Source organism: Haematobia irritans, chromosome 2, assembly GCF_050003625.1.
Source record: "Haematobia irritans isolate KBUSLIRL chromosome 2, ASM5000362v1, whole genome shotgun sequence".
Taxonomy (NCBI): domain Eukaryota; kingdom Metazoa; phylum Arthropoda; class Insecta; order Diptera; family Muscidae; genus Haematobia; species Haematobia irritans.
Window position 1 is genome coordinate 129099811 of NC_134398.1, and position 27233 is coordinate 129127043.

The window sequence follows — 27233 nt, forward strand, 5'->3', positions numbered from 1 at the left end:
ATTTTTATGAGATTTTGCTTGGTGAGAATGTGAATCTGTTTAAGATAGACAAATCCTCGAATTTTAGGTCGTAGATTTCGACGTGTTTACAGCGTTAAGGCCGGTACTCTGTTCGGTTTTCGCGTTGAAACTCCATACAAAACCAAAAAATGCGAAAAATTTGCGAAATTTTTTCCATTTGTGATACTTTGTTTTTTCGTGTTGAAAAACTGACGTTTATAGCACGGCGCCATTTGCAATGTGAATTAAGAAATAATTTATTTATTAAAAACTATTTGTGCGGGTTTATAAATCAAACACGGACACTATTTTTGTTCCGAAACTATACAAAGGATAAAAGGAATAGCAGATCAATTGCCCAAGGAAAAATAAAATGTTATTTTGTAAAAACAAGCAACAACCACCAACTTAATCCAATATCGCTCCCTGTAAAATAGCGCTCCAAGCTACCTAAAAAAACGCCGCTTTCTATGTGCGAAATAATGGTTTCCATAAAAATTTTTCGCAAGAATGAACATAGTACCGGCCTTTAGGAAACAAAATAATTTCGTTCAGTGGAAGTGTTTTCTGTTTGTTCTTCTTAGTGTATGACCACTTTAGAATAAATTATAATTCTCAGACAAATTTAGGCATTTTTGGAAAATATTGTTACGAATTTGATAATTATAGATTTAAGTTTATTTAAATCAGTTTTCGTTAATTTAAAATTTCAAATTGTAACGATAAAATTTCGTTATCACTTGTTGGAATCATCTATTCATTTTCTGTGTATATGTGTTTGGCAGACACCAGATGAATAACTTAATGGTCGTAGATTCTTCTAGCGTTGTCAAAGAATGTTCTGGCGTTGCCAGAATATTGTAGTGCTGCCAGAATATTCTCACATTGCCAGACCGTCATATATAAAAGCGCTCGCATGCTGCTAACGAGTCAGTCTTAATTAAAGCGTCAAACGAATAACACCAGTGTGAACGAATTGTAAAGTGAAGTCATAGTAAATAAATTGTAGATTAACGTTATTGAAACAAACAGTATTTTAATTGTCGGGTAATTAAAAACGTCTAAATATAAAAACGTAACAATATAAATAGCCTCGTAATGTTTATAGCCTTTAGTAAAGCCTTCGACACGCTTTACCATAACAAAATAATTGATACACTTGAGAGGTACGTTATAAGAGGAAACTGTCTGAATTGGTTTAAGAATTATCTGTCATGTAGATCCTACAGAGTTAAGATAGGAGATAATCTGAGCAAGGAAATGAAATTCGATTATGGAGTTCCTCAGGTGTCAAAACTTGGCCCAATCTTATTCATTCTATACGCCAACGATATGCTCAAACTTTTAACAAACAGTCAAGTATTTGCTTACGCTGACGACAAGGCGATCTTAGTTACACATAAGGATATCGAAACCGCAAAAAATGAAAAGCAAATCGAATTTGATAAGATATGGAAACCTCAAATAACACGCCTACATAAGAAACTACAGAGCACTGCTTATGCATAATATCATTTAAGCAACTGCGCACCACTACATGTGCTAAAGCAGGCTTATGTCTCTTTATCTGAATCCTACGTAAGATATGGGGAAAAGCCTGGGGAAAATCTCCGTAAGTCAGAACAATTCAACAAACACAATACCGTTTACTAAAGATAATTATGAAAATACAAAGAGAGCCAAATCAACAAATCAGTAACAACAACATTAACAACATCTCTGATATGAACTATCATCGAAATATAGATGCACAACATTTGTTACATAAAATCGTCGAATGTATAACCATTATATAACTACAAATGATGTTAAAATCTTCATGAGCACACATAGGATACTAAACGTTAGCAACATTTACAAATTATGCATCACTCCAGAATTTCATGATGACAACATCTACCTGGAAAGAATAGATCACGATCTCCGTAAGCCAGAACAATACAACAAACACAATACCGATTACTAAAGATAATTATGAAAATACAAAGAGAGCCAAATCAACAAATCAGTAACAACAACATTAACAACAACTCTGATATGAACTATCATCGAAATATAGATGCACAACATTTGTTACATCAAAATCGTCGAATGTATAACCATTATATAACTACAAATGATGTTAAAATTTTCATGAGCACACATAGGATACTAAACGTTAGCAACATTTACAAATTATGCATCACTACAGAATTTCATGATGACAACATCTACATGGAAAGAATAGATCACGATCAAAATACGAGAAGAATATTAGAAGGCCGCTACAAAATTCCGAGACATAAAAATAATTATGGAACCAGAATGATATCATTTCAACTACCACAAATATTGAACAAATTGCCAACAAATATTGTAAACAGACATGATAAGTACATAAGAAAAACCCTTATATAAAATACGTATTGAATTCGCAATGAAGCTATGTACATTGAATTTAAAGAATTTACAATTAAACGGTAGTATAAGAATGAACAAGAATTAAATTGCTACATGATAATGTTAATGTCTATAGAACTCCTGCAGACAAGCCTGAGCTAAGGCTTGTATTAAAGTAAAGTAATGCAAAAAAAAATAAAATCCAAAACCAAAAATATTTTTGAAAGTGATTTAATTTCAAATCATTGCAAATTTTGTGAATAATTCGGGAAACTTCCTGGAGAAGAAATTCCGGGACAATCCAGGAGAATATATAAATTAATTAACAGTATGCTGAAACAATAGCCAACTGTGATAGGGAAGTGCATCAAAAAGTACGAAATGTACATGAAAGTAATTTACCATCACTATTGTTACAAGAGTCATTTTATATTTTTTGAAACACCAATCACAACTAGCTATTATAATTTTAAAGTTTTACATTAACAGTGGCTAGTAATTTCGAGTTTTAGGTGAATATTATTCGAGTTTAGTCGCTAAAATTTCCATTTTTCACAATTGCTTTTCGCTAATAATCTAATATAAATAATATGAACTTTTTGAAAAATTGCTTTGGGGAAAAATATTTTTAATAAATTTTCTTCAACTTGACAAAAATTATAAACTTATTAGTGTCATGTTGCAATTAATACAACATTTTAGTTAAAATTTTCTAAAATAAACTTATACCCTGTTTCTGTATGTCGAACCAAAACCCAGTCGACTGAAAAGCAGTCACACGAATTCGAATCAATTTGGGTTTCTCCATTTTTGAAAGTTCATATCGTTTGTATGAGAGTACATTGAATATCAAAAATGAGTATTTTCAAATTTTTGGCCTATGAATTCATTCAAATTCCAAAACTGTTTTAACTTTTTTCTTGACACTTATGGTATATGTTCGTTTGCTACTCGACAACAAAATATGAAGAGACTTGCCAGTCGACATAGAGAAACCCAAATAATTTTTTTTCATTTGAAATATTATCGTTCGACATACAGAAACAGGGTATTACATTTTCTTTTATGGTGGGTTTACTTTTTTCTGGGTGTAATAATTGCTTCTTAAAATACTTACTAATTACAAATATTTCTCATATTCGTTAAAAACTACTCATAACCATTAAAAACTTTTCTTTGCAAAATTAAACTGCATTCATTATGGATTAGGATGAAGCGAACAGACCAAATACAAAGTAATGAAAGCGTTCCAGTAACGCAGGCAATGAGTTTCTTGGTTATCACCTTCGAAATATTTGCAAATGTCAGTAGAGGACGAAGAAGCATGATAGTCAGATAACGGTGCCGAATGACATTTACGCCGTGAGCATAAGGCCCATTTAGACTGTAATGCTAACTCCATATTTTCACATATTGTTCAAGACAAGCTGCCTCAATCAAGGATAAAGGTGGAATTACATACCATGCGTTAATGCGTCCGTTGATTGAAGAGTTGAATTTTCTTTTTCAAAGCAACAGCACGGTTGGAGAGCTTCAAACAGAAAAAAATCAACCCTTCCATCAACGCACGGATTAACGCACTGTATGTAATTCAACCTTAAACACACTTACAGCCTATTTCTGCTATCCGAATTCTAGTCTTCGTTCGCATACAAAACAAAAAACAGCTGATTTTGGTTTCTCTAAGGGGTATCTAAACGAAAATGGAAACGAAAGTCAATGCGAACGAAGACGTAACGTAAGCTCTAAAATTGGGTTTCTCTAACTCGATTCGTTCGCATTTTGACGAACTGAAATGTCAAAACCACTCACTTGGTAAAGACCTTTCATTTTGTGGAAAAAGACATTTATAAATAGGAAAAACTTAATAATTGATAAATTGATTAAAGCTTTTATTGTGAATTTGTGATAAAAGTTAATAATATCGATCTATTTTTTCTTCATAACCGCCATAGAGACCGTTTAAGGGAAAGTCTAACACGAGCAAACACATACAATTCGCATGAAACACTCATTAAAAGGACAACTGAACTGTAATTATTGTAGAAATATGGAAATACAAATCCTTATCTCTCTACATGGGCTAATTTGTTAAAAAAAATTATTGAGCTCAACTAAATATCTAAAGCGGGAAATGTTTGCCAAATGAACAGCGATGCCAGATTGAATTTTATGGAAAATCATTTTTAAAATGTATGGACCTTTTTCATGAAATTGAAATAATTGAGATCTGGTAATGCTAGCATTTGACAGTAACGTAAGCCATGCGAACGAACGAAGGGAAGCTAGAGAAACCCAAATCTAGACGAAAGTGAGTGGCTGCCGTTCGTTAGCAATTGCTTTCGTTCGGATATCAGAAATAGGCTGTTAGTTACCATTCCTTTACTAATGTAAAACATTATGTTCAATCTGATTCTATTCGTATAAATGTTATATACGGAAGAATTTATAAATTTGTTTATTCAAATGTCAAAAATATTCACCAATATAACATTGATAGTTTTAAGCTTAATAATTTTGTTTTCAGCACATATTTTTTGTTTTTATTTAAATAATTCATAAGAAACTGTTGGGAGTTGATGCTGGGAGCCACCGTAGTGCAATGGTTAGCACCCTGCCAAAATTTTTTGAATTTGACGGAGCTTCTGAGAATCTCCACCACGTCGAAAACAATCCTATACGACATACAAACTCATCGGAAAAGCGCCGTCACTACCCTGCCAGCATTTCAAAGTTCCATATCATCCTCCTCGCTACCACAGACTCGTAAGTGACACTGCAACAATCGCCAACTGTGACAGTATTTTACCATCACTATTCGCATGAAAGTATTTTGCCTTCACTATTGTTACAAGAGCCATTTTATATTATAATTTATTTAAATAAAAACGATAATGAAGTGCTGAAAACATAGTTATTTCGCTTAAAATTGTGAAACGTATATTGGTGAACAATTTTTTACTTTTCAAATGGAATAAAATGATAGTTTTTTTTTTCAAATATTTTTCCTCCATTGGGAATAAAAGCACTGGCTGATAAACGCTACAACATGTATCTTGCAACTTGTAACTCAACATCAATCTTTTATTAATGCTCAAAAATATGTTAACTGTGATGTGATAGTCGTATAAATGTTACATTTATGAGAATTTATAAATGTTTAATAAAATTAATAAACATCTAAACAATCGTGTTTTACTTGACCACAATGATTCTTTTACAACTATCTTAAAATGCACTGTCTCTGATTGTTTGGAGGGGCTCTTATTGGCGCCCTTCTAAATGTACCCAGAAGGGCACCTAATAATTGCACTCATACGATACTTTTTTGTAGTAACTTGGCGTTTTGCCGAGGAGTTTTGGATATCGTATACGACTGTTTTCGACGTAGTGGGGATTCTCAGAAGTGGCCCCAAATTCAAACAAGTACATACGGCCGTAAGTTCGGCCAGGCAGAAGCTTATGTACCCTCCACCATGGATTGCGTAGAAACTTCTTCTAAACACTGCCATCCACAATCGAATTACTTAAGTTACGGTAACGCTTGCCGAGGGCAAGGTATCTTAAAACCTCCTAACACCGTCTTCTAAATAATATGTTAGTCCTTACGTGGTATATATTAAATCAAAAAGATCGATCAAATACGTATATATTCAGTTTGGCAAAATTTTCTATAGACATAAAATTTTGACAAAATTTTCTATAGAAATAAAATTTTAACAAAATTTTCTACAAAAATAAAATTTAAAACAAAAAAAATTTATAGAAATAAAATTTTGACAAAATTTTCTTTAGAAGTAAATTTTTGACAAAATTGTCTTTAGAAATAAAATTTTGACAAAATTTTCTTTAGAAATAAAATTTTGACAAAATTTTCTACAGAAATAAAATTTTAACAAAATTTTCTATATAAATAAAATTTTAATAAAATTTTCTATAGAAATAAAATTTTGACAAAATTTTCAATAGAAATAAAATTTTGACAAAATTTTCTATAGAAATAAAATTTTGACAAAATTTTCTATAGAAATAAAATTTTGACAAAATTTTCTATAGAAATAAAATTTTGACAAAATTTTCTATAGAAATAAAATTTTGACAAAATTTTCTATAGAAATAAAATTTTGACAAAATTTTCTATAGAATTAAAATTTTGACAAAATTTTCTATAGAAATAAAATTTTGACAAAATTTTCTATAGAAATAAAATTTTGACAAAATTTTCTATAGAAATAAAATTTTGACAAAATGTTCTATAGAAATAAATTTTTGACAAAATTTTCTATAGAAATAAAATTTTGACAAAATTTTCTATAGAAATAAAATTTTCTATAGAAATAAAATTTTGACAAAATTTTCTATAGAAATAAAATTTTAACAAAATTTTCTACAAAAATAAAATTAAAAAAAAAAATTTATAGAAATAAAATTTTGACAAAATTTTCTTTAGAAGTAAATTTTTGACAAAATTGTCTTTAGAAATAAAATTTTGACAAAATTTTCTTTAGAAATAAAATTTTGACAAAATTTTCTACAGAAATAAAATTTTAACAAAATTTTCTATATAAATAAAATTTTAACAAAATTTTCTATAGAAATAAAATTTTGACAAAATTTTCAATAGAAATAAAATTTTGACAAAATTTTCAATAGAAATAAAATTTTGACAAAATTTTCTATAGAAATAAAATTTTGACAAAATTTTCTATAGAAATAAAATTTTGACAAAATTTTCTATAGAAATAAAATTTTGACAAAATTTTCTATAGAAATAAAATTTTGACAAAATTTTCTACAGAAATAAAATTTTGACAAAATTTTCTATAGAAATAAAATTTTGACAAAATTTTCTATAGAAATAAAATTTTGACAAAATTTTCTATAGAAATAAAATTTTGACAAAATTTTCTATAGAAATAAAATTTTGACAAAATTTTCTATAGAAATAAAATTTTGACAAAATTTTCTATAGAAATAAAATTTTGACTAAATTTTCTATAGAAATAAAATTTTGACTAAATTTTCTATAGAAATAAAATTTTGACTAAATTTTCTATAGAAATAAAATTTTGACAAAATTTTCTATAGAAATAAAATTTTGACTAAATTTTCTATAGAAATAAAATTTTGACAAAATTTTCTATAGAAATAAAATTTTGACAAAATTTTCTATAGAAAAAAATTTTAACAAAATTTTCTATAGAAATAAAATTTTGGTAGATTATTTTTGGCTCAAGTGTCCACCATGATTATGAACCGAATAAAATTTTAACAAAATTTTCTATAGAAATAAAATTTTGACAAAATTTTCTATAGAAATAAAATTTTGAAAAAATTTTTTATAGAAATAAAATTTTGGTAGATTATTTTTGGCTCGAGTGGCAACCATGATTATGAACCGATATGGACCAATTTTTGTGTGATTGGAGAACGGCTATATATAACTATAGACCAATATGGACCTATTTTAGTATGGTTAAATATGGGGACGACGTTCCAAATTTGAACCGGATCGGATGAATTTTGCTCCTCCAAGAGGCTCCGGAGGTCAAATCTGGAGAACGGTTTATATGGGGGCTATATATAATTATGGACCGATGTGCACCAATTTTGGCATGGTTATTAGATACCATATACCAACATCATGTACCAAATTTCAGCAAAATCGGATGAAATTTACTTCTCTTTGAGGCTAAACGCTAAGAATTATCGGATAAGAAGTGCCGTCAAATTCAAAAAATATATGCAGTGTAAGTTATCGACCACATAAATGAGTTGCAGTTGCATAGTGACATTGTGCGAAAGGCGCACATTTATAAACATTACAACTGGGCGGCGTCTTATCGGGAAAGTGTCGCTGGCGACGGCACAACTTTAGCATTAGCCGGTCCGACTCCGTACTCTAGTGATAGCTTGCATACATTTTTTCGCCGTTACTCTCCGTCGCAAATACCAAGTAACCCCTCACTCTTATGTGCAATAATCGAACATTGGTAAGAGGGTGAAAAGAAACAGAAGAAGAGAAGTCGAAAAAGAAGAAGAAGAAAGAAATCAAAGTGTGTAACAGAGGTGCAGCAAAAGTCGAAAATTAAATTTTGGATTATAGTTGTATATTTTTGAATTGTATAAATGAAAAACCATTAGCCAGTAGGGAAACTAATTATAAAAGTAAAATGGCACCCTTCAAGCGTCAGCGGCAACCCAAAATGACCACACAAGCTTTGCTGGATTTCGATTTGGGCGAAAGTTCGTCAGACAGTGACTTCAGAATTGAAGACGAAGAGGACGACGATGGCGATGGAGGAGATAACTCAAGTTCCGCCTCCGACGAGGACGACAACGATGACGAGGAGGAAGAGGACAAGTGTGATTCGGATGATTCCACGTTGCAATTGAAGCAATTGCTGGCGGAGGCTACAGAAGACATCAAGGAGGATGAAAAGAAAACAACAAATACTAGCGACGAAGTATTAGTGAATGGTGGAGACAACCTAGAGAGCATGTTGAAAAAATTTGATGCCCGGCCGGTTGCTGTGTCGAAAATCCCACTTAAAGCAATTTGTTGCGTTTGCTTGGGAGATCGAAGCGATGACTCTAATGAGATCGTTGAGTGTGATGGTTGTGGCGTATCAGTCCACGAGGGATGCTATGGTGTTAGCGATAATAATAGTATATCCAGTACAAACTCCACTTGCTCCACGGAACCATGGTTTTGCGAAGCCTGTAGGGCTGGTGTATCCGAACCAACGTGCGAACTATGCCCCAATAAGGGTGGTATATACAAGGAAACTGATGTTGGCAAATGGGTACACCTGGTATGTGCTTTATACGTTCCAGGTGTCGCTTTCGGTGAAGTAGATCAGTTATCGTGTGTTACACTTTTTGAGATGCAGTACAGCAAGTGGGGGGCAAAACCATGTTCCCTGTGTGAAGATGCGAGGTTTGCGCGAACTGGCGTTTGCATCGGATGTGATGCGGGTATGTGTAAGACCTACTTCCATGTTACATGCGCCCAAACTGCTGGATTTTTAACGGAAGCCCATCACGAAGATACCGACGCCGCCGATCCTTTTTATGCCCACTGCAAGGTACATTCTGAAAAGGAATTGATACGAAAACGAAAAAGAAACTACCACACATTCCGGGTCAATATGGAGGAAAAACAAAAAGAGAAGATTTCACAAAAGCTAGACGACCCATGCCCTGCACAAATGCGAATAAACAGAAAGCTACAAAAGCACCAAGTAAAATATGCAAGCCATAAACAAGCACGACCGGAACCTTGGGTTCCTACTCAGAAAATGTCCCGCCTCATTACAACCTCAGCTTCGGCAGTTAATCGGCTTTTAGCCAAAGCCAATGTGATGGATGTTGACGTTGACTTAATGGAACAACAAGATATGCAAATTCAATCACTAATAGATATCCGCAAAAAGTGGCATATAGCTCCGGCGTTTAGTGTCGAATTTGTTGCATATTATATTGATCGTATATCAAGGACAAAAGAGCTAAAGGAGAAGCTGACGGAAATGGTGGGAAAGAATTCCAGCTTAACGAAAGAACAAAGTGAATTGCGGACAGAATACGATAATTTGTTAGATAAGAACAAAATCCTTAAAGGAAAACATGAATCCTTAATAAATTCCATATCGCAGCTCCAGTCGCACATAAGTTCTTTGTGTCCGAACAAAAACTTGCCGAACCCAGTGAACATTGGTCGATCCGCTAGTGAGGAAACCGTCAAAATTTCTACCCCAACTTATAGACCCATTAGTGTGCCTACTGCGGCGGCACTAAAAATGGGTGTAGGCTTCCCATTAGCCCATTTAGCACACCATCGAACTGCAAAGGGTGACAACAATAGACTATTAAGTACGCAGGCCAAGGATTCGCCTTTATGCAACGCAACATCTCTTTCAGGTTACCCATCCGCGTTTATGCACCGCGGCCACATACAAAATTCATCGCCCAACTTAAACCAACTTTCTTCTAACCCTCTTGTGGAAACGCACAATTGTGGCATATGTAAAAAATCTACTGACCAACATTTATTGGCCAAGTGTGATACCTGTAAATTGTACTATCATTTAGGTTGTTTAAATCCCCCACTAACAAGGCACCCCAAAAAATCTAAACTTTACGGATGGCAATGTTCCGAATGCGATAAATCTGACCAATCAGACGGTTTGCCAGAAATGCCAAAAGGACCACGAAAATCTCGAACGAGATTCAATAAGGATGGTATAATCGTGCCTGTAAAGAGTTTGACCCCCACCCGAGACGATGGAATGCAGCATAATTTAAATAATGCGAAAACCGACTCTCTCGGGGCCGGCCCTGCCAAAAGACGTTCCTTGGATAATCAAATGTGCGTTACTACATTGACTTCACCATCACCGTCAACATCGTTAAAGAAACAAATGAACAAATCTTTGCCGAATGTTATAGAAAACGCATTGCCAGAAGAGTCTAATGATCAAATATTACATGTTTATAGCAACAATAACAATGATAGATCGGATACAATTACTCCGAAACTAAGTAAAAAGTCTAAACTAAGTTTAAATTATTCAAAATCAATGGCGGCATCGCAGCCAACGGTAAAACCATTGCCAGAAATTGTAAATAATGAAATCCCCTCTTCGAAAGTGGCAACAAAGCCAACGAAAGGAAAAATTGAAAGTAAGTTCTTCTTTTGAAATACTTGGTGCCTTACATTTTGTTATTTGACAAAACTTTAAAATTTAATTTATTTATTAATTCTGCATAGGGTCATTCAAAAGTACATTGTCATAGATTTTGCTATTTACATTATATTACAAATACCATTATATTTTTATATGACCGGATTGACCGAATTCTGATGACGATCTACTTAAAAAATTTTATAACAAATTTTGAACGATCATCCAATAAGCCGTCAGAGGGAAGAAAAGTGCATGCCCATTCCATTTTATCTACCATGGTAGAGTATTCTTGTTATTGTTGGAATACTAACAAATACTGCCATTGCCACGGTTCCCTTTGGGCAAACATAATGCGAATAGGTGATATTTAAAATTAGGGGTTTATGCAGTTTTTTTAATCGTATAAAACTATTTATTTACACATATGTACATATATAATGTAAAAAGCTATGCTTTACAATCGAATATTCGAAAATATTTCATTCATTCATTTCAAAAATTGAAAAGTTTCTCGTTATTGCTATGAAAATATTAATAAGATGTCTCAATGTTGTAACACTTCGTCAACTTCAGCCACCTATAGATTCTTGATTCAAACGTGTCACTTTAATTCCACTCATTCTGTCATAGACAATTTCGTATAACACATTATTATGACAAAGTAGGTATTGTAAGCCATCTTTTCGATTTTTTTTTTAATTTCTGATCTGATCAAAAGTCGATTAGTAGAATTTAAAAATTAGAAAATGTCGACTTTAACTTTTGCTTTCTCTAGCGCAATAGAAAATTTATAGTTGATATCGATAGGCTCGGCTTTACATAGAAGACACTATTCTCACATCGTTTGCTTCAAAAAATCTGGGTGAATAACCAAGATGTGTCGCAATTTTAATCGGAAGTTTTTTATATTTGTAATAACGGTGATAAGTATACCATTCTGCCGAATGCTTCAGTTGACACGTTGTATCCAAAGGCTGCAATTAGTTAACATGTGTACCTAATAACCGTTTTTATGCTTAAACACTAAATTATTTCTCTGAAATACTTAATAAAACTATCTAAATTTTCTTACAGATACTCGACCATCACCTGTGCTGACTTCTTTGCCTATAGATGAACCACTAGTTTTAGTTATGACACCTAAATCATCTACACCATTACCTGTTGAAGCAGACCCGGATCCATTGGCGTTGCCACCTTCTGCATCAACGACCAACACAACATCCATTCTTAATGATAGCAACGCTATGGAAACTTCTTTGGCAGTGTCAGATGTAAATTCAAAACAGTCCCGCAAACAAAAACGTAAAGATAAACATCGGAATAAACATAATCTATCATCGGACACAGACAGATCACTGAGTAAAGAGCACAAACGCAAACGCAAAAAGAAGCAACATGATATGGAGGCGCCAAATGACACCATGGCCGGAATACCGAAAATCAAAATTAAATTCAAAACTCTACCATTACCAGGTGAAGTTACACCAGAAGCTCAATTTTTTTATGTGTCTGCAGATATGGTACGTTCTGCCGATGAAGCCTCAAGACCAGGTTCTGTCGAAACTATTGAAGACTTTACACCGTCTGTTGTTCCCGAAGATCCCATTCCAACAACACCTAAACTCAATACTACACCTCCCCGTTCCTATTCTGCGAATACTTCGGTAACAAAGACTACATCGAATTCACCAAGCATTGCATCAAGCGCGTCACCTGTAAAGACTTTTACATCACCACGTAAAAGCAGCCCTCGAAAACCAGTACCGTCTCGAATTTCAACAGGTTACAGCTCTACCGTCACTGCGACTTCTGGGCGTCCAAAAGCCCCCGCACAAAGTGGTCCTAATCAAGTTCTCACATGTTGTATTTGCCGGGCAAATGGCACTCCAAGTAACATGGTTACATGTGACGAATGTCGAAAGCATTATCACTTCACTTGCTTGGACCCGCCACTGAAAAAGTCTCCAAAAATTCGTGGTTACTCCTGGCATTGTGCAGATTGCGACCCAACAGATGAGGAGAAACATTAGTAATAGATATATTACAGTATTTCGAAACGTTTAATTTCTTAAAATTTCCTCTTTATCATTGAATGACACAGATTCACATACTGATCGCTTTTTCTGAATCTTTAGATGGTTATATTATTATTATTACATTACGCATGACCGCCGATTTGAGATCGGTTTTAATTTTATTTAATATTAGGTTCTTTCACAAACAAAAAACAATAAATTTTACATTTTAACAATAACATTCAAATTAAATTGCTAAAAAAAATATTTCTGCAATATCATTATTTTTAATTATTCAGGTTAATGGAACTCCGAAAAATTAATGGTTGTATTGGTTTTTAACTTTAAATGGGACTAGCGGGAAAAAATTGGTTTCCAAAAAATTTGTCAAATTCTATAAATATTGCTTATTGCATTTTTAATCCTTCTTATTTTCGAGTCTATTTTGAATCCAAAAAATAATAAAAACTACTCTGATTTGTTTCCATATAATTATACATTTTCTAACCATGTACAGTTGTTGTTCTCTTAAAATAATCGGGAGTGTAATTGCACTTATAAAATCAACAATTTTGAAATATTAAACTTTGAAAATTTTATTTTTTTATTACATTTGTCTTAACGGGCCGCTTGAAATGCCATTAGATCTTATGGATCTACTAGAAATATGAACCTATACCGCTATTTTAGTATAGCGAACGAATCTTAATGTGGCACCAGAAATGCGATTTTCATGAACGTGTTTTGCAAACTGGCCCTCATTGCCAAGACGAGAATACGCGTCCTACTTTGAAAAGTAATGTTGCAGTTACTCAGCTTGAAATGAAAGCAAAAAACACAGAATTACTTCATCACATTATCTGCTGAAATACTATAATCGAAAATATTGAACTTCTAGCCCCTAAGAGGAAATAAACCTAATACAATCTCCAAACCTTTGGACAATTGTCCAAGTGACAAATATACGTTTAAATAATTTAAATGGCGAGCATGCCATATTATCACAACTGAGCAAGTATCCTTTGCTTTTAAAAAGCTAAATTTATGAAAAAAATTATATCACATTAACCCCAACTTTCTTGAAGCTTCATTGTGAGCTAACCAACTTTTAAATCGTACAATGGCTACACAAGTAATTCAGCCTATCCACGTTAGTTAGGAACATCACTGGTAAAAAGTCAGTTCAAATTAACCCACAACAATTTACTTTTTCTTTACTCACAGTTAATGGAACTACATGACAATGGCCCTAAGAGAAACAAATACAGTTTCCAAATCCAACATTATTTCTAATTCCAAATTCCATCTTCTAACAAACCTTAACCTAGAAAAGCCTAGAAATTACAAAATTAAAGCAACAAATGAGCCATTCCCAGGTAAATATTTAATTCACATTTGCCACACTACACAATTATTAGAGGAAAAGGTAATTATACGAAAAGTTATCGTCGAGGTAAATAGGCGGATAATACTGTATATTGTTTTTGTTGTTATACAATAACACCGTTATTATAGCTGCAATCGTTGTTTTTAACCAAAATATCATGTTTTTTAAATTCGCGACCTTCGCTTTTTCAGTAAACTTTGCTGTTTCAATTCATATAAATATTAGCATTTCACAAAATCCTTAATATATATATAATACTTGCTTTTCTTGTTTTGTTTTTGTCTATTTGATAATTTAGAAGTTAAGCTTGTGATTATTGTTTAATGTGTTCCTCATTTTCTATATTTCACTTCACTGTACTGTTACTGTTTCAAAATACTGTTCCATAAAAAGTAACCGCATATATGGCATCGCTAGTATTAAATGCATATTATTTTTATATAGTACCAACCTTCAAATGATTCGTGTCAAAATTTGACGTCTGTAATAGTGTTGGAAATTTTGATTACTTTTGACTACTCGTTACTTTTGAATTGAGTACTCGCTACTTTAATAGAAATTAAAAAAGACATTTTCTTGTTTTTAAAGTTTACACCGAAAAAAAAGTTTACTATTTTTTATGAAAGAATGACCATGATTTGGCGTCAAAGATTTTTTTCACCTAGATAAGTTCATGATCAAGGCATATTAATTAAAGTAAAGTCACGAGCAAACGTGTGTACACCACATGATATTTAGAAAGTCAAACTAAAATGGCAGGTCACTTAAGTTGACATTTTGTGTATGTGTAGTGTTGTTGCATTGTAATATTTATGTACACAAAGAATGTAAACAAACCTACTAAACGTAAACAAAGCCTTTGACAAGATAAATGTCGATATTAGTCACCTGATTGCATGACTTTACCTCTTTAATATGCCTTGGTTCATGATTTTCTTATAAATTAGTTCATGTGTTGCATCGTATTTTAGTTAATTATTACTATGCTGTGGGAAGAATATACTTAAACTCATTCAAAATATTCCTGCTATCCGGAAGAATGAACATTTTTTTGGGAAATCTGTATTAAGAAATTGGTTTGAAATAAACTGTTTATCAGTATAATTTTCAAAAAAGTAGAGAAATTGAGGAATCAAAGGTACAACAAGCCTTTATACAACTAAGAAATTTTTCGTGCAAAACAAGTCAATTTTCTATATCCACCAGTATTTTATTTCAAAAAATTATTATTACACAAAACTATGGCTTACGATATACAATAAAGGAAATATTTTTATTCGTACGTTGGATGCAGTTACTTGTCGGTAGTTAGTAATTGCTTCTTCAAAAGAGTAATATTCTATGTTATTAGGACTAAACTAATTAATTTAAATTTCCATGTTTTCTATCCATATGAAAGATATATGTGACATAAGTTGCTATATTCATTGAATTATTGTCCAATTTCATTGATTTTGGCTAACGTTTGTTGGGCAGATTTGTCTTATAAGCAGCTGAAATTGCAAAGTTATACAAAATATAAGAAAAATATCAAATTCTATCGTACATATTGATTTTTAACTTACGGGTTTCAAGAGTATTTCCTAGAGCCAATAAGGATATCAGCTTAGTTAGTATTAAACAGTAAGAATACTCCAAAAAATTACCATTACAAGGCCTGTCTACCTGCAAGTGAAAATAATTATTTTTAATAAATTAAAATTTTGGTTTCATTAAAAACGGACAAAATACCGTTTATAGAAAAACTTACGACATTGAAAAATCCATCTAGTAGGTACATTATTTGAATCATATCTATGGACTAATGGGACGTTTTTGAAATTATTCTCAGAATATATTTGAAATAAAAAATATTATAAAATTAGACATAATTTCCTCTTGTCAGTATAGCATTTAGTATTTTAGGTGGATATTAAGTTGGAGTTTAGCGGCTAAAATCGCAATTTTCATGATAAGTTTTTTTTATTAATCCATTATAAAAAAAATAATCTTAATAAAAATTTGCTTTGGGCTATTTTCCATCAAGTTATATTTAAATTTGTATCGAAGACGGATAATTTTATAATTTTCTTAGTGATTTATTTTTAATTTTCGAACTAAGTTCGAGTTTTTCCACTAAAGTGAAAACTAAATCAGTAAAAAAAGGCATAAAAATTTTATTATAACTTGATGGGGAATAGCCCAAAGCAAATTTTCACAAAATTTGTATTCCTTAAAATGCATTATTAAAGAAAAGTAGTGGCTAAACTCGAACTTAATACCCACCTTAAACTAGTCAAAATTTTTCATTATTACAATTGCTCTTCCCAAGTGGCAAATGCAATCCTTTACAAGAAATAAGTTACATTTTTCCCTTTCTGTAATACTTTCTTTGAGGTGAAGCCAAATTTTGTTTTTTCTCGTCTTTTTAGTAGGGAAACCCGATTTCCAAAACTTTAATTAATACTTTCCCAAAACCCAATGATTTTGTTTCCAATCCGCAAACTTGCTACCGCCAGAAGAAGAAATGAAATTGAAGATATTGAGTACTCATTTACTAGTAACGAGTACTCAAACAACTAGTCAGTAACGAGTACTTGTAATCAAATACTCGTTACTTTCCCAACACTAGTCTGTAAGTCAATTAGTTTGTGAAGCAACTTTTGTTATTGTTTGTTGTTGTCTTTTGTGAAGCAACTTTTGTTATTGTGAAAAAATGGAAAAAAAGGAATTTGGTGCTTTGATAAAATACTGTTTTCTGAAGGGAAAAACTACGGTGGAAGCAAAAACCTGGCTTGATAATGAGTTTCCGGACTCTGCCCCAGGGAAATCAACAATAAATGTTTGGTATGCAAAATTCAAGCGTGGTGAAATGAGCACGGAGAACGTTGCACGCAGTGGACGCCCGTCTCGAATTTCAACAGGTTGCAGCTCTACCGTCACTGCGACTTCTGAGTGTCCAAAAGCCCCCGCACAAAGTGGTCCTAATCAAGTTCTCACATGTTGTATTTGCCGGGAAAATGGCACTCCAAGTAACGTGGTTACATGTGACGAATGTCGAAAGCATTATCACTTCACTTGCTTGGTCCCGCCACTAAAAAATTCTCCAAAAATACGTGATTACTCCTGGCATTGTGCAGATTGCGACCCACTAGCTGAGGAGAAACATTAACATAGTAATAGATATATAATAGTATTTCGAAACGTTTAATTTCTTACAATTTCCTCTTTATCATTGAATGACACAGATTCACATACTGATCGCTTTTTCTGAATCTAGATGGTTATATTATTATTATTACATTACATTAACATTACAATTAAATTGCTAAAAAAATATTTCTGCAATATCATTATTTTTAATTATTCAGGTTAATGGAACTCCGAAAAATTAATGGTTGTATTGGTTTTTAACTTTAAATGGGACTAGCGGGAAAAATGTGGTTTCCAAAAATGTGTTAAATTCTGTAAATTAGTTTCCTCTTAGTTTAAGGTATTAACTTGTTTACATTATATCGATGGCTCAGTATTTCTGTTATGATGTAATATATTTTTATAGGCCTCTTATGGCTTTGTATTACAGAATTTTTGAATAAATAAATAAATATTGCTTATTGCATTTTTAATCCTTCTTATTTTCGAGTCTATTTTGAATCCAAAAAATAATAACTACTCTGATTTGTTTCCATATAATTATACATTTTTCTAACCATGTACAGTTGTTGTTCTCTTAAAATAATCGGGAGTGTAATTGCACTTATAAAATCAATAATTTTGAAATATTAAAATTTGAAAAATTTACATTTTTATTTCATTTGTCTTAACGACCCGCTTGAAATACCATTAGATATTATGGATCTACTAGAAATATGAACCTTACCGCTATTGTATTCACTATCAAAGCCCAATTCACATCTTCCTTTTCTACCGTCTTTGGTTAAGCTTGTTCCCTGCCAACATTTTTTGAATTTGGGGACTCTTTTGAGAATCCCCACTACGTCGAAAACAATCATATACGACATCAAAAACTCGTCGGAAAAGCGCCGTCACTATTGAGAAGTTGTACCACGCCAAGTTACTACAAAAATGTTTCGCATGAGTGCAATTATTAGGTGCCTTTATAGATCAATTTAGAACGACGCCAATAAGGGACCCTCCAAACAATCAAAAAAGTGCATTTTAAGATAGTTGTAAAAGAATCATTGTGGTCGAGTAAAACACGTTTGTTTAGATATTTATTAATTTGATTAAACATTTACAAATTCTTAAAAATATAACATTTATACCACTATCACATTACATTTAACATAATTTTTTGCATTAATGATGATGCTGAGTTACAAGTAGCGAGTTACATGTTGCTGCGTCTATCAACCAGTGTTTTTATTCCATGGAGGCAGCGCGTCTGTAAAATATCTGAAAAACAATCACTTTATTCCATTTGGAAAATCACCAAATTGTTCACCAATATACCTTTCACAATTTTAAGCGTATAATCTATGTTTTCAGAACTTTATTTTCGTTTTTATTTAATTAAAATATAACAAGGTGGTTGCGCTTGGCGTTTCACAAAAAAATGGCTTTTTTAACAGTAGGGATGGCAAATTACTTGCATGTACTTTTTGATGTACCTTTTCATGATGGTTGAATTGACATTTACGAGTCTGTGGTAACGATGAGGTTGAAATGGAACTTTGAAATGCTGGCAGGGTTATTTCTGTTTAATGTGTTCCCCACCTTCTACATTTCACTTCACTGTACTGTTACTATTTCAAAATACTGTTCCATAAAAAGTAACCGCATAGTCTGACACTACGCGGTATAGGGATATCATCACTAGTTATTCTAAACAGAAAACAGTTGTTTTTGACATTTTATACTCGTTCCTAAAGGAGGCTTTCACACAGTTCCCGTATTTCCAACTGTTTCGTTTACATAGAAATCCTACAAGATGCGTGTTACAGTCTCAAGGTTGGCCAAAATGGGCTCCAAGTTGAAGGAATTACGTCTTCACTTGTGTCAGACGGATGAAGCATCTAAAGGTGCTAGGTAAATAGAAATTTTCCAATCTATGTTTGAGGTTACATAATATTGAAAGAGAATTGTCATTATCCTGTTACTATTAATACCATAGGGAATTTGTTGAACGTTTCTACCCTGCATTGAAAAAGAGCAACCCTGAATTACCCATTCTGGTTAGGGAATGTGAAGGAGTTCAACCTCGTCTATGGGCACGTTATGGTAAGTAAAAATTTTGTTTTTAGGAAACTTCTTAATCCGGTTAGTCTTCTCACTGCACGGCGATGGGAACATTCCTTACTCATTTAGTGGCATGAAGATGCCGGGCGGGGTTCTAATCGGATATATGCCATGTGGAAATATTGACCTGCAGGGAGCCCCAGTGTCCGCCTTTCATACTTAGGATCGTGGGTTCAACCCTAGTTTCGACCGAACACCAAAAAGTGTTTCAGCGGTCATTTATCCACTCTCAGTAATGCTGGTGAAATTTATGAGTGCATCTAAACTTCTCTAAGTGGTTCCACGGTAATGTGAAACGACGTGGGGTCTCGGTTATAATAAAGAATACACTTATCATTGAGATTAACATAGAATCTTGGAGAAAGAAGTTTGCCATCTTTATTACCACAATGGTCTGAATAGTCAAAGTGAACCTAAAATATCCAGTTGTACACCAATTTGAAATAAATAGTGAAACGACATGAAAAATATGAAGTAAAACCTCGGATCTCAAGCTTTAAGGTATAATAAATATATATTTACTTGATATTTATCATATTGTTTCACAATTAATTTCAAATTGTTGTACAAAATTGTTTTGCTGACTGTATGCCCTTTAGCGAAAATAATGTGATGTGCTTTTCTCCCCTGCAGTTCTGCCATCCTCGCCTGGAATCACAAGTTTATACGAGTTATACTAAAAGCACCATATACGACGACTATTGAAGAAATAGCGTCGGTTTTAACTTAGCGTGTGTGATTCTATATGCGATGAAAATACCATGATTAGTTAAATTATGACCCTTGTTTTAATGTTGACATTTTGTTTTTGACATGTTGAGCTAATGTTTGAGAAGTTTAATTGTTTACCATTGCGGCTTCAGAAGTCTGATCGGAATAAGACCTAACACATATCGCATTATTCAAAACTATATTAGCACTAAATGAAATATATATTTTTAATATTAGCTTGTTATTTATTATTTTACATTTTTTTTATTTATTTAGATATGGGTAAAGAAACCTCTGTCTCCCTAACAAACCAATCTGCCCAGGACATTCAAAAACATGTTGAATCATTAGGCAAATAAAGATCCGATATAATATGTGAAGATTGATGTCAATGTACGATATAAGTAAATAAAATAGCCGAAAACTAAATCATGTTTAATTCACATCAATATATGCACATTTATTTGGTATAGAATCCTCAAGCAATTTCATTAATATATTTAACTAAAAGCTATTCCATTATACAGAAAAGGTACGTTGGTATTAATATTACTATTTCGGACGATAGTATAGAGGCAAATTTCTAGAAGATAGTGTGATTAAGTTTTTATTGCCATTAATTATCAAACGGAGGCAATCCATATAGTTCCGGTTTAAATTCTTCTAGAGACAAAAGTCTTTGTGTAGCTAAAGCACTCATTTCAATCGGAACCCTCTCATCAGGTACCATCACAACCTGCATACCAGCACTATGAGCTGCCTTAACCCCATTTGGGGCATCTTCGAAAACCAAACAGTCTGCTGGTTGTGGCTTGTCCGGGAAACGTGAAGCTGCAATTAGGAATATATCAGGTGCAGGCTTTCCGTTTTTAACTTCAGGATCGGTGGAACCACAGACTCGATGGTTAAATAGTTTAAAAAGCTCTTGATGACGTGTGATTTTAATTTCTACCATATCTTGTCCAGAGCTTGTAGCCAAACAAAAGGGTACATTATGTTTGTGTAGATGTCGTAAAAGACGTTCTGCGCCTAGAATTGTTTATGGGCGATATATTAGATGGGTAAAGAATTCGTTTTTTTAATGAATATATATTTTATAATCTGTATATAATATAAAAAATAAATAACATAAATAACTAAAGATTTGCTAATGAACACAGAAAATACTAATATTTATGGGCAAATAAATATTCGTATTTATGGACAGATAAATATTAGTTTGTCTATAGCAACTGCTGAATTAAAACAAAACTTCCTTCAATAAACTGTCAGCAAATTATTATAAACATGGGTATATAGCTTCCTAAAGGTTGAATTACATACCATGCGTTGATGGAAGGGTTGATTTTTTTCTGCCTTAATTCGTTGTTTTTGTTTCTTTTTTTTTGAAAACTAACTTCAACTAAGTTCATTGTAATTTACATAAATTGGCCGCTATGTGGCTTCAAATTACACAATGAAAATAAAATAAATAAATAAAATAAATAACTTTATAACTGAAAGTATTCTAATTGTTGTAATCGAAGGAAGTCGGTCAATTTCTTAAAAAATTATTTCGGAAAAATGTGAAATATGCAGAATTCAATCATCATGAAATAGAAACTATTATCAACAAATCAAAGATGATGGCAAACTCTTTAAACGTTATTTAACAAATAATTGCAGGTTATTTATCTTCTTCAAAGTATTAAATAATCATAAGATTTTTAACTAACAATGCTTATGTTATTGGAGCGTACATTATTAATTATTGCTATTTATAACAATCCTTTTTGTCCTTATATTAGTGTGATATCAAAATACCCATGAGTGCAAAATGCTATATAACGATTGTATATAACATATTTTCTATGGATTTCAGATAAATATTTCGATACATTAATTTTTTGAATAGGACAAAAATTAGATACGAAATAGCAGAAATGATAAGCATTGTACACTCAATTTTAAAATAGGATAGAATATTCATACTATAAATATCAAAATTTAGTTGGCTTAATAGTAATCAGTATGCACAAAATTATCATATACAATTTTTACTATTCTATACATTATTTAAAGCGTATTATATTTGTAGTATCCTACTTCTAATATAGTATATCTTCGGAATATATAATATACATACATAATTGTATTCATCTATTGAATTGTATCAAAACAAATAGGGAAATCAAAAGGCAAACAACAAATCGAACATAAAGAGCCCAATATAGTTATACTCTATTATCATATTCAAAACAATAGTAAAAGTAAATAAATAAACCAAATCCATCAAGAATTTTCATCGTGAGCATATTAAAGAAAACATAACGTTTGAGAAGGCAATGTTCTAAGTATCAAGTTTTTTATAACACTTGATTGATTAATGATTAGTAGCTATTTGAAAAAGAAAATAGATAACATTTAATTCTATTATAATTAAATTTAATACAAACGTATCTATATTAAAGTACCTAGAGCACTAAACCATTAGTTTATGTGTATTTTTAGTTGTATGAATACTGAATTACAACTTTTAAAATCTACACAATAAATGTAGACAGTATTAGCGGTTATATATATTCAACAAAAACTATTTATAAAAAAAATAACCTAATAAACTTCAAAAAGTTTGTAACGTGCATGAAAAGTCGTTAACAATATGAACGCTATTGACTGTCTAACCTTGTTTTATTGCACAATTTGATAACCTTTGCCGGCATAGTTCATGGAAATTTTGTAAAAATTCATCGGTGGTTATTGGTAAGTTCAAGTCGTTCACAACAATTTCTGCTGTTCGATTTTCCGTAGTGCCCATAAGCTTAAGGCGAACTTCAAGTGGATATGGTTTATTATGCGACGTCGCTATTTGCCTTATGACTTCCTCGTATACAGGTTCAGTATCTTTGTTATCCATTCGTATGTTTATGTTTACAAAAAGAGGAAAAGAAATATATTAGAGATGCTATTTCTTTGCAAGAATTACCTGGCATTAATTGGGAATTTATCATTATTTGGGAATTTATTTCCTTTTGCAGTTTGGAATATTCTTCTGGGGTAATAGGCAATTTGTAGATTTCGACTAGTTTTCTACACATGTCCATGTGTACAACGCCCATAAGTGAAAGTTTCACATCAAAAGTATATTTTTGACCGCCAAATTTATCCAAAATGCGCTGAGTGGCTTCAGTATATAATTTCTCAGTGTCTACATTATATAAAAGGGGTTTCATGTACATATTATAAAGATATTACAAATAGGACGGAATTTTGTGTTGATATTTAACTCCAGTACACCTTTAAATATTATGCGTTACAAAATAAGGTGTACCATTGGTGTAATCCTCGAAAAATTGGACGAACGTCATCACCGAACGACACATTTAATTTGTAAAATTCTTTCAGTGTCACACATCTGTAACTCACCTAACAACAGACCATCCATATCAAAAATACAATGGGTGACTTTTTTGTACTCTTTAGCCATTACTAAGTTTATGAACTTTAATCTATATCAAATTAAACCCGAAGCAAATTGCAATGTTAGATTATGTGATGTAACACCTCGATGTATATTGCAGTATATAAGACAATATTTTGTAGGAATGTTGAACGTTCAACTTTTTTTACATCTGTCGATGATAGTAATACTACGAACGAAGGATATAAATCCGTAAGTTACTATGGAATAAATATTTTTTCAGTTGATTTTTGAGTGCAGCGTAAATCAGTTTTAATTAATTCAAGGTCACTTCAAAGCTATAGTTTATCTGGTCCTTAATCAACTCCCACTACCACTTCACAATCACCCCTTCAAATAAAATAAATAAGAGCTGTTTTTGCATCAGCTGTTCATTTGCCGAAAACCCCCTTAAACACTCATCAAATACAATTTTAGCAACTCATAAAGATGTGTTGGCTACGCTCCGGATACTCCTATTATAAGGTAGAGCTATTAAAGCAAAAATAAACTTTTGCGCCGTGCAGATTATACTATTATTTTTAAGCATTAATAAAATATTGATGATGAGTTACAAGTTGCAAGTTACATGTTGTAGCGTCTATCAGCCAGTGCTTTTATTCCCAATGGAGGCAGCGTGTCTGGAAAAATATCTGTAAAGCTATCACTTTATTCCATTTGGAAAGTCGAAAATTATACACCTATATACCTTTCACAATTTTAAGCGAAATAGCTATATTTTCAGCACTTTATTTTCATTTTTATTTAAATAAATTATAATAAGCTGGTGCGCTTGGTGTTTCACGAAATATAAAATTGCACTTGCAACAATAGTGATTGTAAAATACCTTCATGTACATTTTTAATACGTTTCCCCCATCACAGTTGGCGATTGTTGTAGTGTCACTTACGAATATGTGGTAGCGATGAGGATGAAATGGAACTTTGAAATGCTGGCAGGAATTGGATCGATAACACATTTACCGATTATTTAGTCATCGCCGACAAGTCGTATCGATTGGACACACTGTAAGATTCTTTACAAACACAGACATTCCGTACGGAAAAACTTATAATCTGTAAGACGCATGACACATGGGTAAAAAATAGTCCGATGCATTTTTGAAGAATCCCACCAAATACGGCGAATGGGATACGGTTTACGCGACGTAGTGGATTAGGTTTGGTAGGACAGCTGAATACAACCATAAACATAATGAACACATCTTATAATAATTTGATGACAACATGGGTCTGCAGCCAACTTCGCTCACTTCTTTCTTTCGGAAAATTTAAAGATGGTGAGTGGATGTTATTCTTTGCCCGAGTCGCCACAAATAGTTCTAAATTGCGGTGTAAAAGAAAAAAGAAAATACAAAATGATTCTTAAATGAGAAACTAAAATATTATATGAAATAATAGCTAGTGTTCAAATTTATTCAGCCGAGATTGCGGTTGTGCAAAACATACTATTCGTTGGCGACTCATTGGAAAAAACCCAACACGTGTTTGTTATTTGAAAGTTGAATATGAAAGTTAATAGAATTTCGTCTTTTATTGTGCTATTTCACGTAGTCGAATATCAAGAGGAAGAAGACCAGAAAGTTGCGTGGTCATGTGAGCCATGGTCACGGTCGTATCGGCAAACACCGTAAGCACCCTGGAGGTCGCGGTAACGCTGGTGGCATGCATCACCACCGTATCAACTTCGACAAATACCATCCAGGTTACTTCGGTAAGGTTGGTATGAGGAACTTCCACTTGCGCCGTCAACACAAATTCTGCCCCACCATTAACTTGGATAAATTGTGGTCTTTGGTCGGCGTCGACAAAGTTGCTGAATTGGAAAAGGAGAAGACTCCTAAAGCCCCCGTAATCGACTTGGTCAAATTTGTGAGTATATCCTTGTGTTCTTATATGATTTATATATAATTAATAAAAACCACGGAAAGTAAAATGAAGATATACCTCAAGGCGTCGGGCGGACTGAATGCGACCGTACAATTGCTTTCCCCATGTAGCGAAAGCCTTTCAGATTACTTCTCCAAATATTTATTAATTAATATATGCAGTCTAGTTCTATTATAACTAAAACTGACCAAATGCTTTCTTTCCTCATTTTAGGGTTACTACAAGTTGTTGGGTCGTGGTCATTTCCCCAATTTGCCCGTAATTGTTAAGGCTAAATACTTCACAAAGAAGGCTGAAAACAAGATCAAGAAGGCCGGTGGTGCCTGCTTGTTGGTCGCTTAAATTAAGGTAAATATAACTACTACACACATTTAACATATGATTGCATTTAACAATGACGATTGACACTAGACGTCAGACATTTGCTGAATGATTCCTAGTTTTTACCATAACTGAACTGAGTTTTTAGAAATAAAGCCACTTACATTTATATGCTACCAAATATTTGGCATTTAATGAGAAATTTTTTCATTCTTTTTCTTACAGGAAATCTTTTATCTCTTAAGTTCGTGAAAACATTCGACCATCTGCAATGTATTTGTTTTTTTTTTTTAATAAAAGAAAACTGTCTTAACAAGGAATAGTGAAAATTGTTTTCCATTATTTATATTTTCTGTCTAAATTAGACGTTCAAATTTGAAGGGAGGTCATTTTAATAAAATCAAATCGAGTTCATATTAAAAATGAAACATTTTTTTATATAAAATTTCAAATATGTATATTGATATTAAAAAATTACAGTTACATTTAATACAATGAACACTCATTGACAAATTCCTCTGAATAGTTCCCATCTTGATGTAATACAACCATATAAGGAAACAATGTAGGCCCTATGTCAAATAATGGATATATACAGGAACGTCGTTACAAGACTAAAGGAGAACATAAACACCAGCAATAGGTAACTATCCTTAATACAAGTTCTAATCGAAAACAGATTCCAACCTTAAGGTGAGTATTAAGTTCGAGTTTAGCCGCTAAAATCGCTAAAGTGAAAACTAAATCAGTAAGAAAAATGCATGAAATTATACATATTTGTTGCAAATTTTATTATAACTTGATGGGGGAAAAGCCCAAATCAAATTTTCACAAAGTTTGTATTCTTTAAAATGGATTATTAAAGAAAAGTAATCGTGAAAAAATATGTTTTTAGCGGCTAAACTCGAACTTAATACACAACTTTAATGAGAAAAAAGAAATATGAAGATACCATATAAGGCGTCGGGCGGACTGAATGCGACCGTACAATTGCTTTTCCCCATGTTGTGAAAGCCTTTCAGATTTCTTTTGCTCATTAATATGAGGAGTTTCTGTAAATTACAATTATTAAGAAAAATCTAATGATAATATATACAATTTTTTATTAGAAATTAACAAGGAGAAACGGGATTCGTGTACTG

At 32.4% G+C, this 27233-nt stretch overlaps 4 protein-coding genes and 1 long non-coding RNA gene across 6 annotated transcripts; 3 read left to right on the top strand and 2 right to left on the bottom strand.

The window, feature by feature from the left end:
* The first annotated feature begins 8334 nt into the window (after window positions 1-8334).
* Window positions 8335-13370, top strand: LOC142226245 (uncharacterized). The gene is made up of 2 exons (XM_075296142.1): window positions 8335-11061; window positions 12141-13370. Exons 1-2 carry the CDS (start codon window positions 8553-8555, stop codon window positions 13097-13099), a joined length of 3468 nt encoding a protein of 1155 aa, XP_075152257.1. The 5' UTR covers window positions 8335-8552; the 3' UTR covers window positions 13100-13370.
* Window positions 13371-18652: 5282 nt separating this feature from the next.
* On the bottom strand, window positions 18653-19192 carry LOC142226251 (uncharacterized). Its single transcript, XR_012719641.1, has 2 exons — window positions 18924-19192; window positions 18653-18866 (listed from the first exon to the last, which is right to left on the bottom strand). It is a non-coding gene; the product is annotated as an uncharacterized LOC142226251 (long non-coding RNA).
* A 119-nt stretch (window positions 19193-19311) lies between these two features.
* On the top strand, window positions 19312-20849 carry ND-B8 (NADH dehydrogenase (ubiquinone) B8 subunit). Its single transcript, XM_075296147.1, has 3 exons — window positions 19312-19499; window positions 19585-19691; window positions 20697-20849. The coding sequence occupies exons 1-3, from the start codon at window positions 19402-19404 to the stop codon at window positions 20777-20779; spliced, it is 288 nt and encodes a 95-aa protein (XP_075152262.1). The 5' UTR covers window positions 19312-19401; the 3' UTR covers window positions 20780-20849.
* A 5-nt stretch (window positions 20850-20854) lies between these two features.
* On the bottom strand, window positions 20855-24268 carry Gs1l (pseudouridine 5'-phosphatase-like Gs1l). 2 transcript variants are annotated; one of them, XM_075296145.1, is made up of 3 exons: window positions 23826-24268; window positions 23085-23303; window positions 20855-21449 (listed from the first exon to the last, which is right to left on the bottom strand). In XM_075296145.1, the coding sequence occupies exons 1-3, from the start codon at window positions 23884-23886 to the stop codon at window positions 21037-21039; spliced, it is 693 nt and encodes a 230-aa protein (XP_075152260.1). In that variant the 5' UTR covers window positions 23887-24268; the 3' UTR covers window positions 20855-21036. The 2 variants fall into 2 exon arrangements, with proteins under 2 accessions (XP_075152260.1, XP_075152259.1); XM_075296144.1 differs by lacking the exon at window positions 23085-23303 and adding an exon at window positions 23386-23607 and having other exon boundaries at window positions 23826-24263.
* A 788-nt stretch (window positions 24269-25056) lies between these two features.
* On the top strand, window positions 25057-26411 carry RpL27A (ribosomal protein L27A). The gene is made up of 4 exons (XM_075296146.1): window positions 25057-25160; window positions 25435-25752; window positions 25984-26118; window positions 26317-26411. Exons 1-3 carry the CDS (start codon window positions 25158-25160, stop codon window positions 26110-26112), a joined length of 450 nt encoding a protein of 149 aa, XP_075152261.1. The 5' UTR covers window positions 25057-25157; the 3' UTR covers window positions 26113-26118; window positions 26317-26411.
* The last annotated feature ends 822 nt before the right edge of the window (window positions 26412-27233 follow it).

Bases quoted from the DNA above. Each gene is read 5' to 3' on its own strand.
- LOC142226245 (XM_075296142.1), top strand. From the start codon at position 8,553: ATGGCACCCTTCAAGCGTCAGCGGCAACCCAAAATGACCACACAAGCT. The intron at 11,062-12,140 runs GTAAGTTCTTCT...ATTTTCTTACAG, and splicing joins AACGAAAGGAAAAATTGAAA to ATACTCGACCATCACCTGTG.
- ND-B8 (XM_075296147.1), top strand. From the start codon at position 19,402: ATGCGTGTTACAGTCTCAAGGTTGGCCAAAATGGGCTCCAAGTTGAAG. The intron at 19,500-19,584 runs GTAAATAGAAAT...TTAATACCATAG, and splicing joins GAAGCATCTAAAGGTGCTAG to GGAATTTGTTGAACGTTTCT. The intron at 19,692-20,696 runs GTAAGTAAAAAT...TTATTTATTTAG, and splicing joins TCGTCTATGGGCACGTTATG to ATATGGGTAAAGAAACCTCT.
- Gs1l (XM_075296144.1), bottom strand. From the start codon at position 23,886: ATGGCTAAAGAGTACAAAAAAGTCACCCATTGTATTTTTGATATGGAT. The intron at 23,608-23,825 runs GTGAGTTACAGA...TATATAATGTAG, and splicing joins TATGGATGGTCTGTTGTTAG to ACACTGAGAAATTATATACT. The intron at 21,450-23,385 runs GTAATTCTTGCA...AAACAATTCTAG, and splicing joins AAATTCCCAATTAATGCCAG to GCGCAGAACGTCTTTTACGA.
- RpL27A (XM_075296146.1), top strand. The intron at 25,753-25,983 runs GTGAGTATATCC...TCCTCATTTTAG, and splicing joins TAATCGACTTGGTCAAATTT to GGTTACTACAAGTTGTTGGG.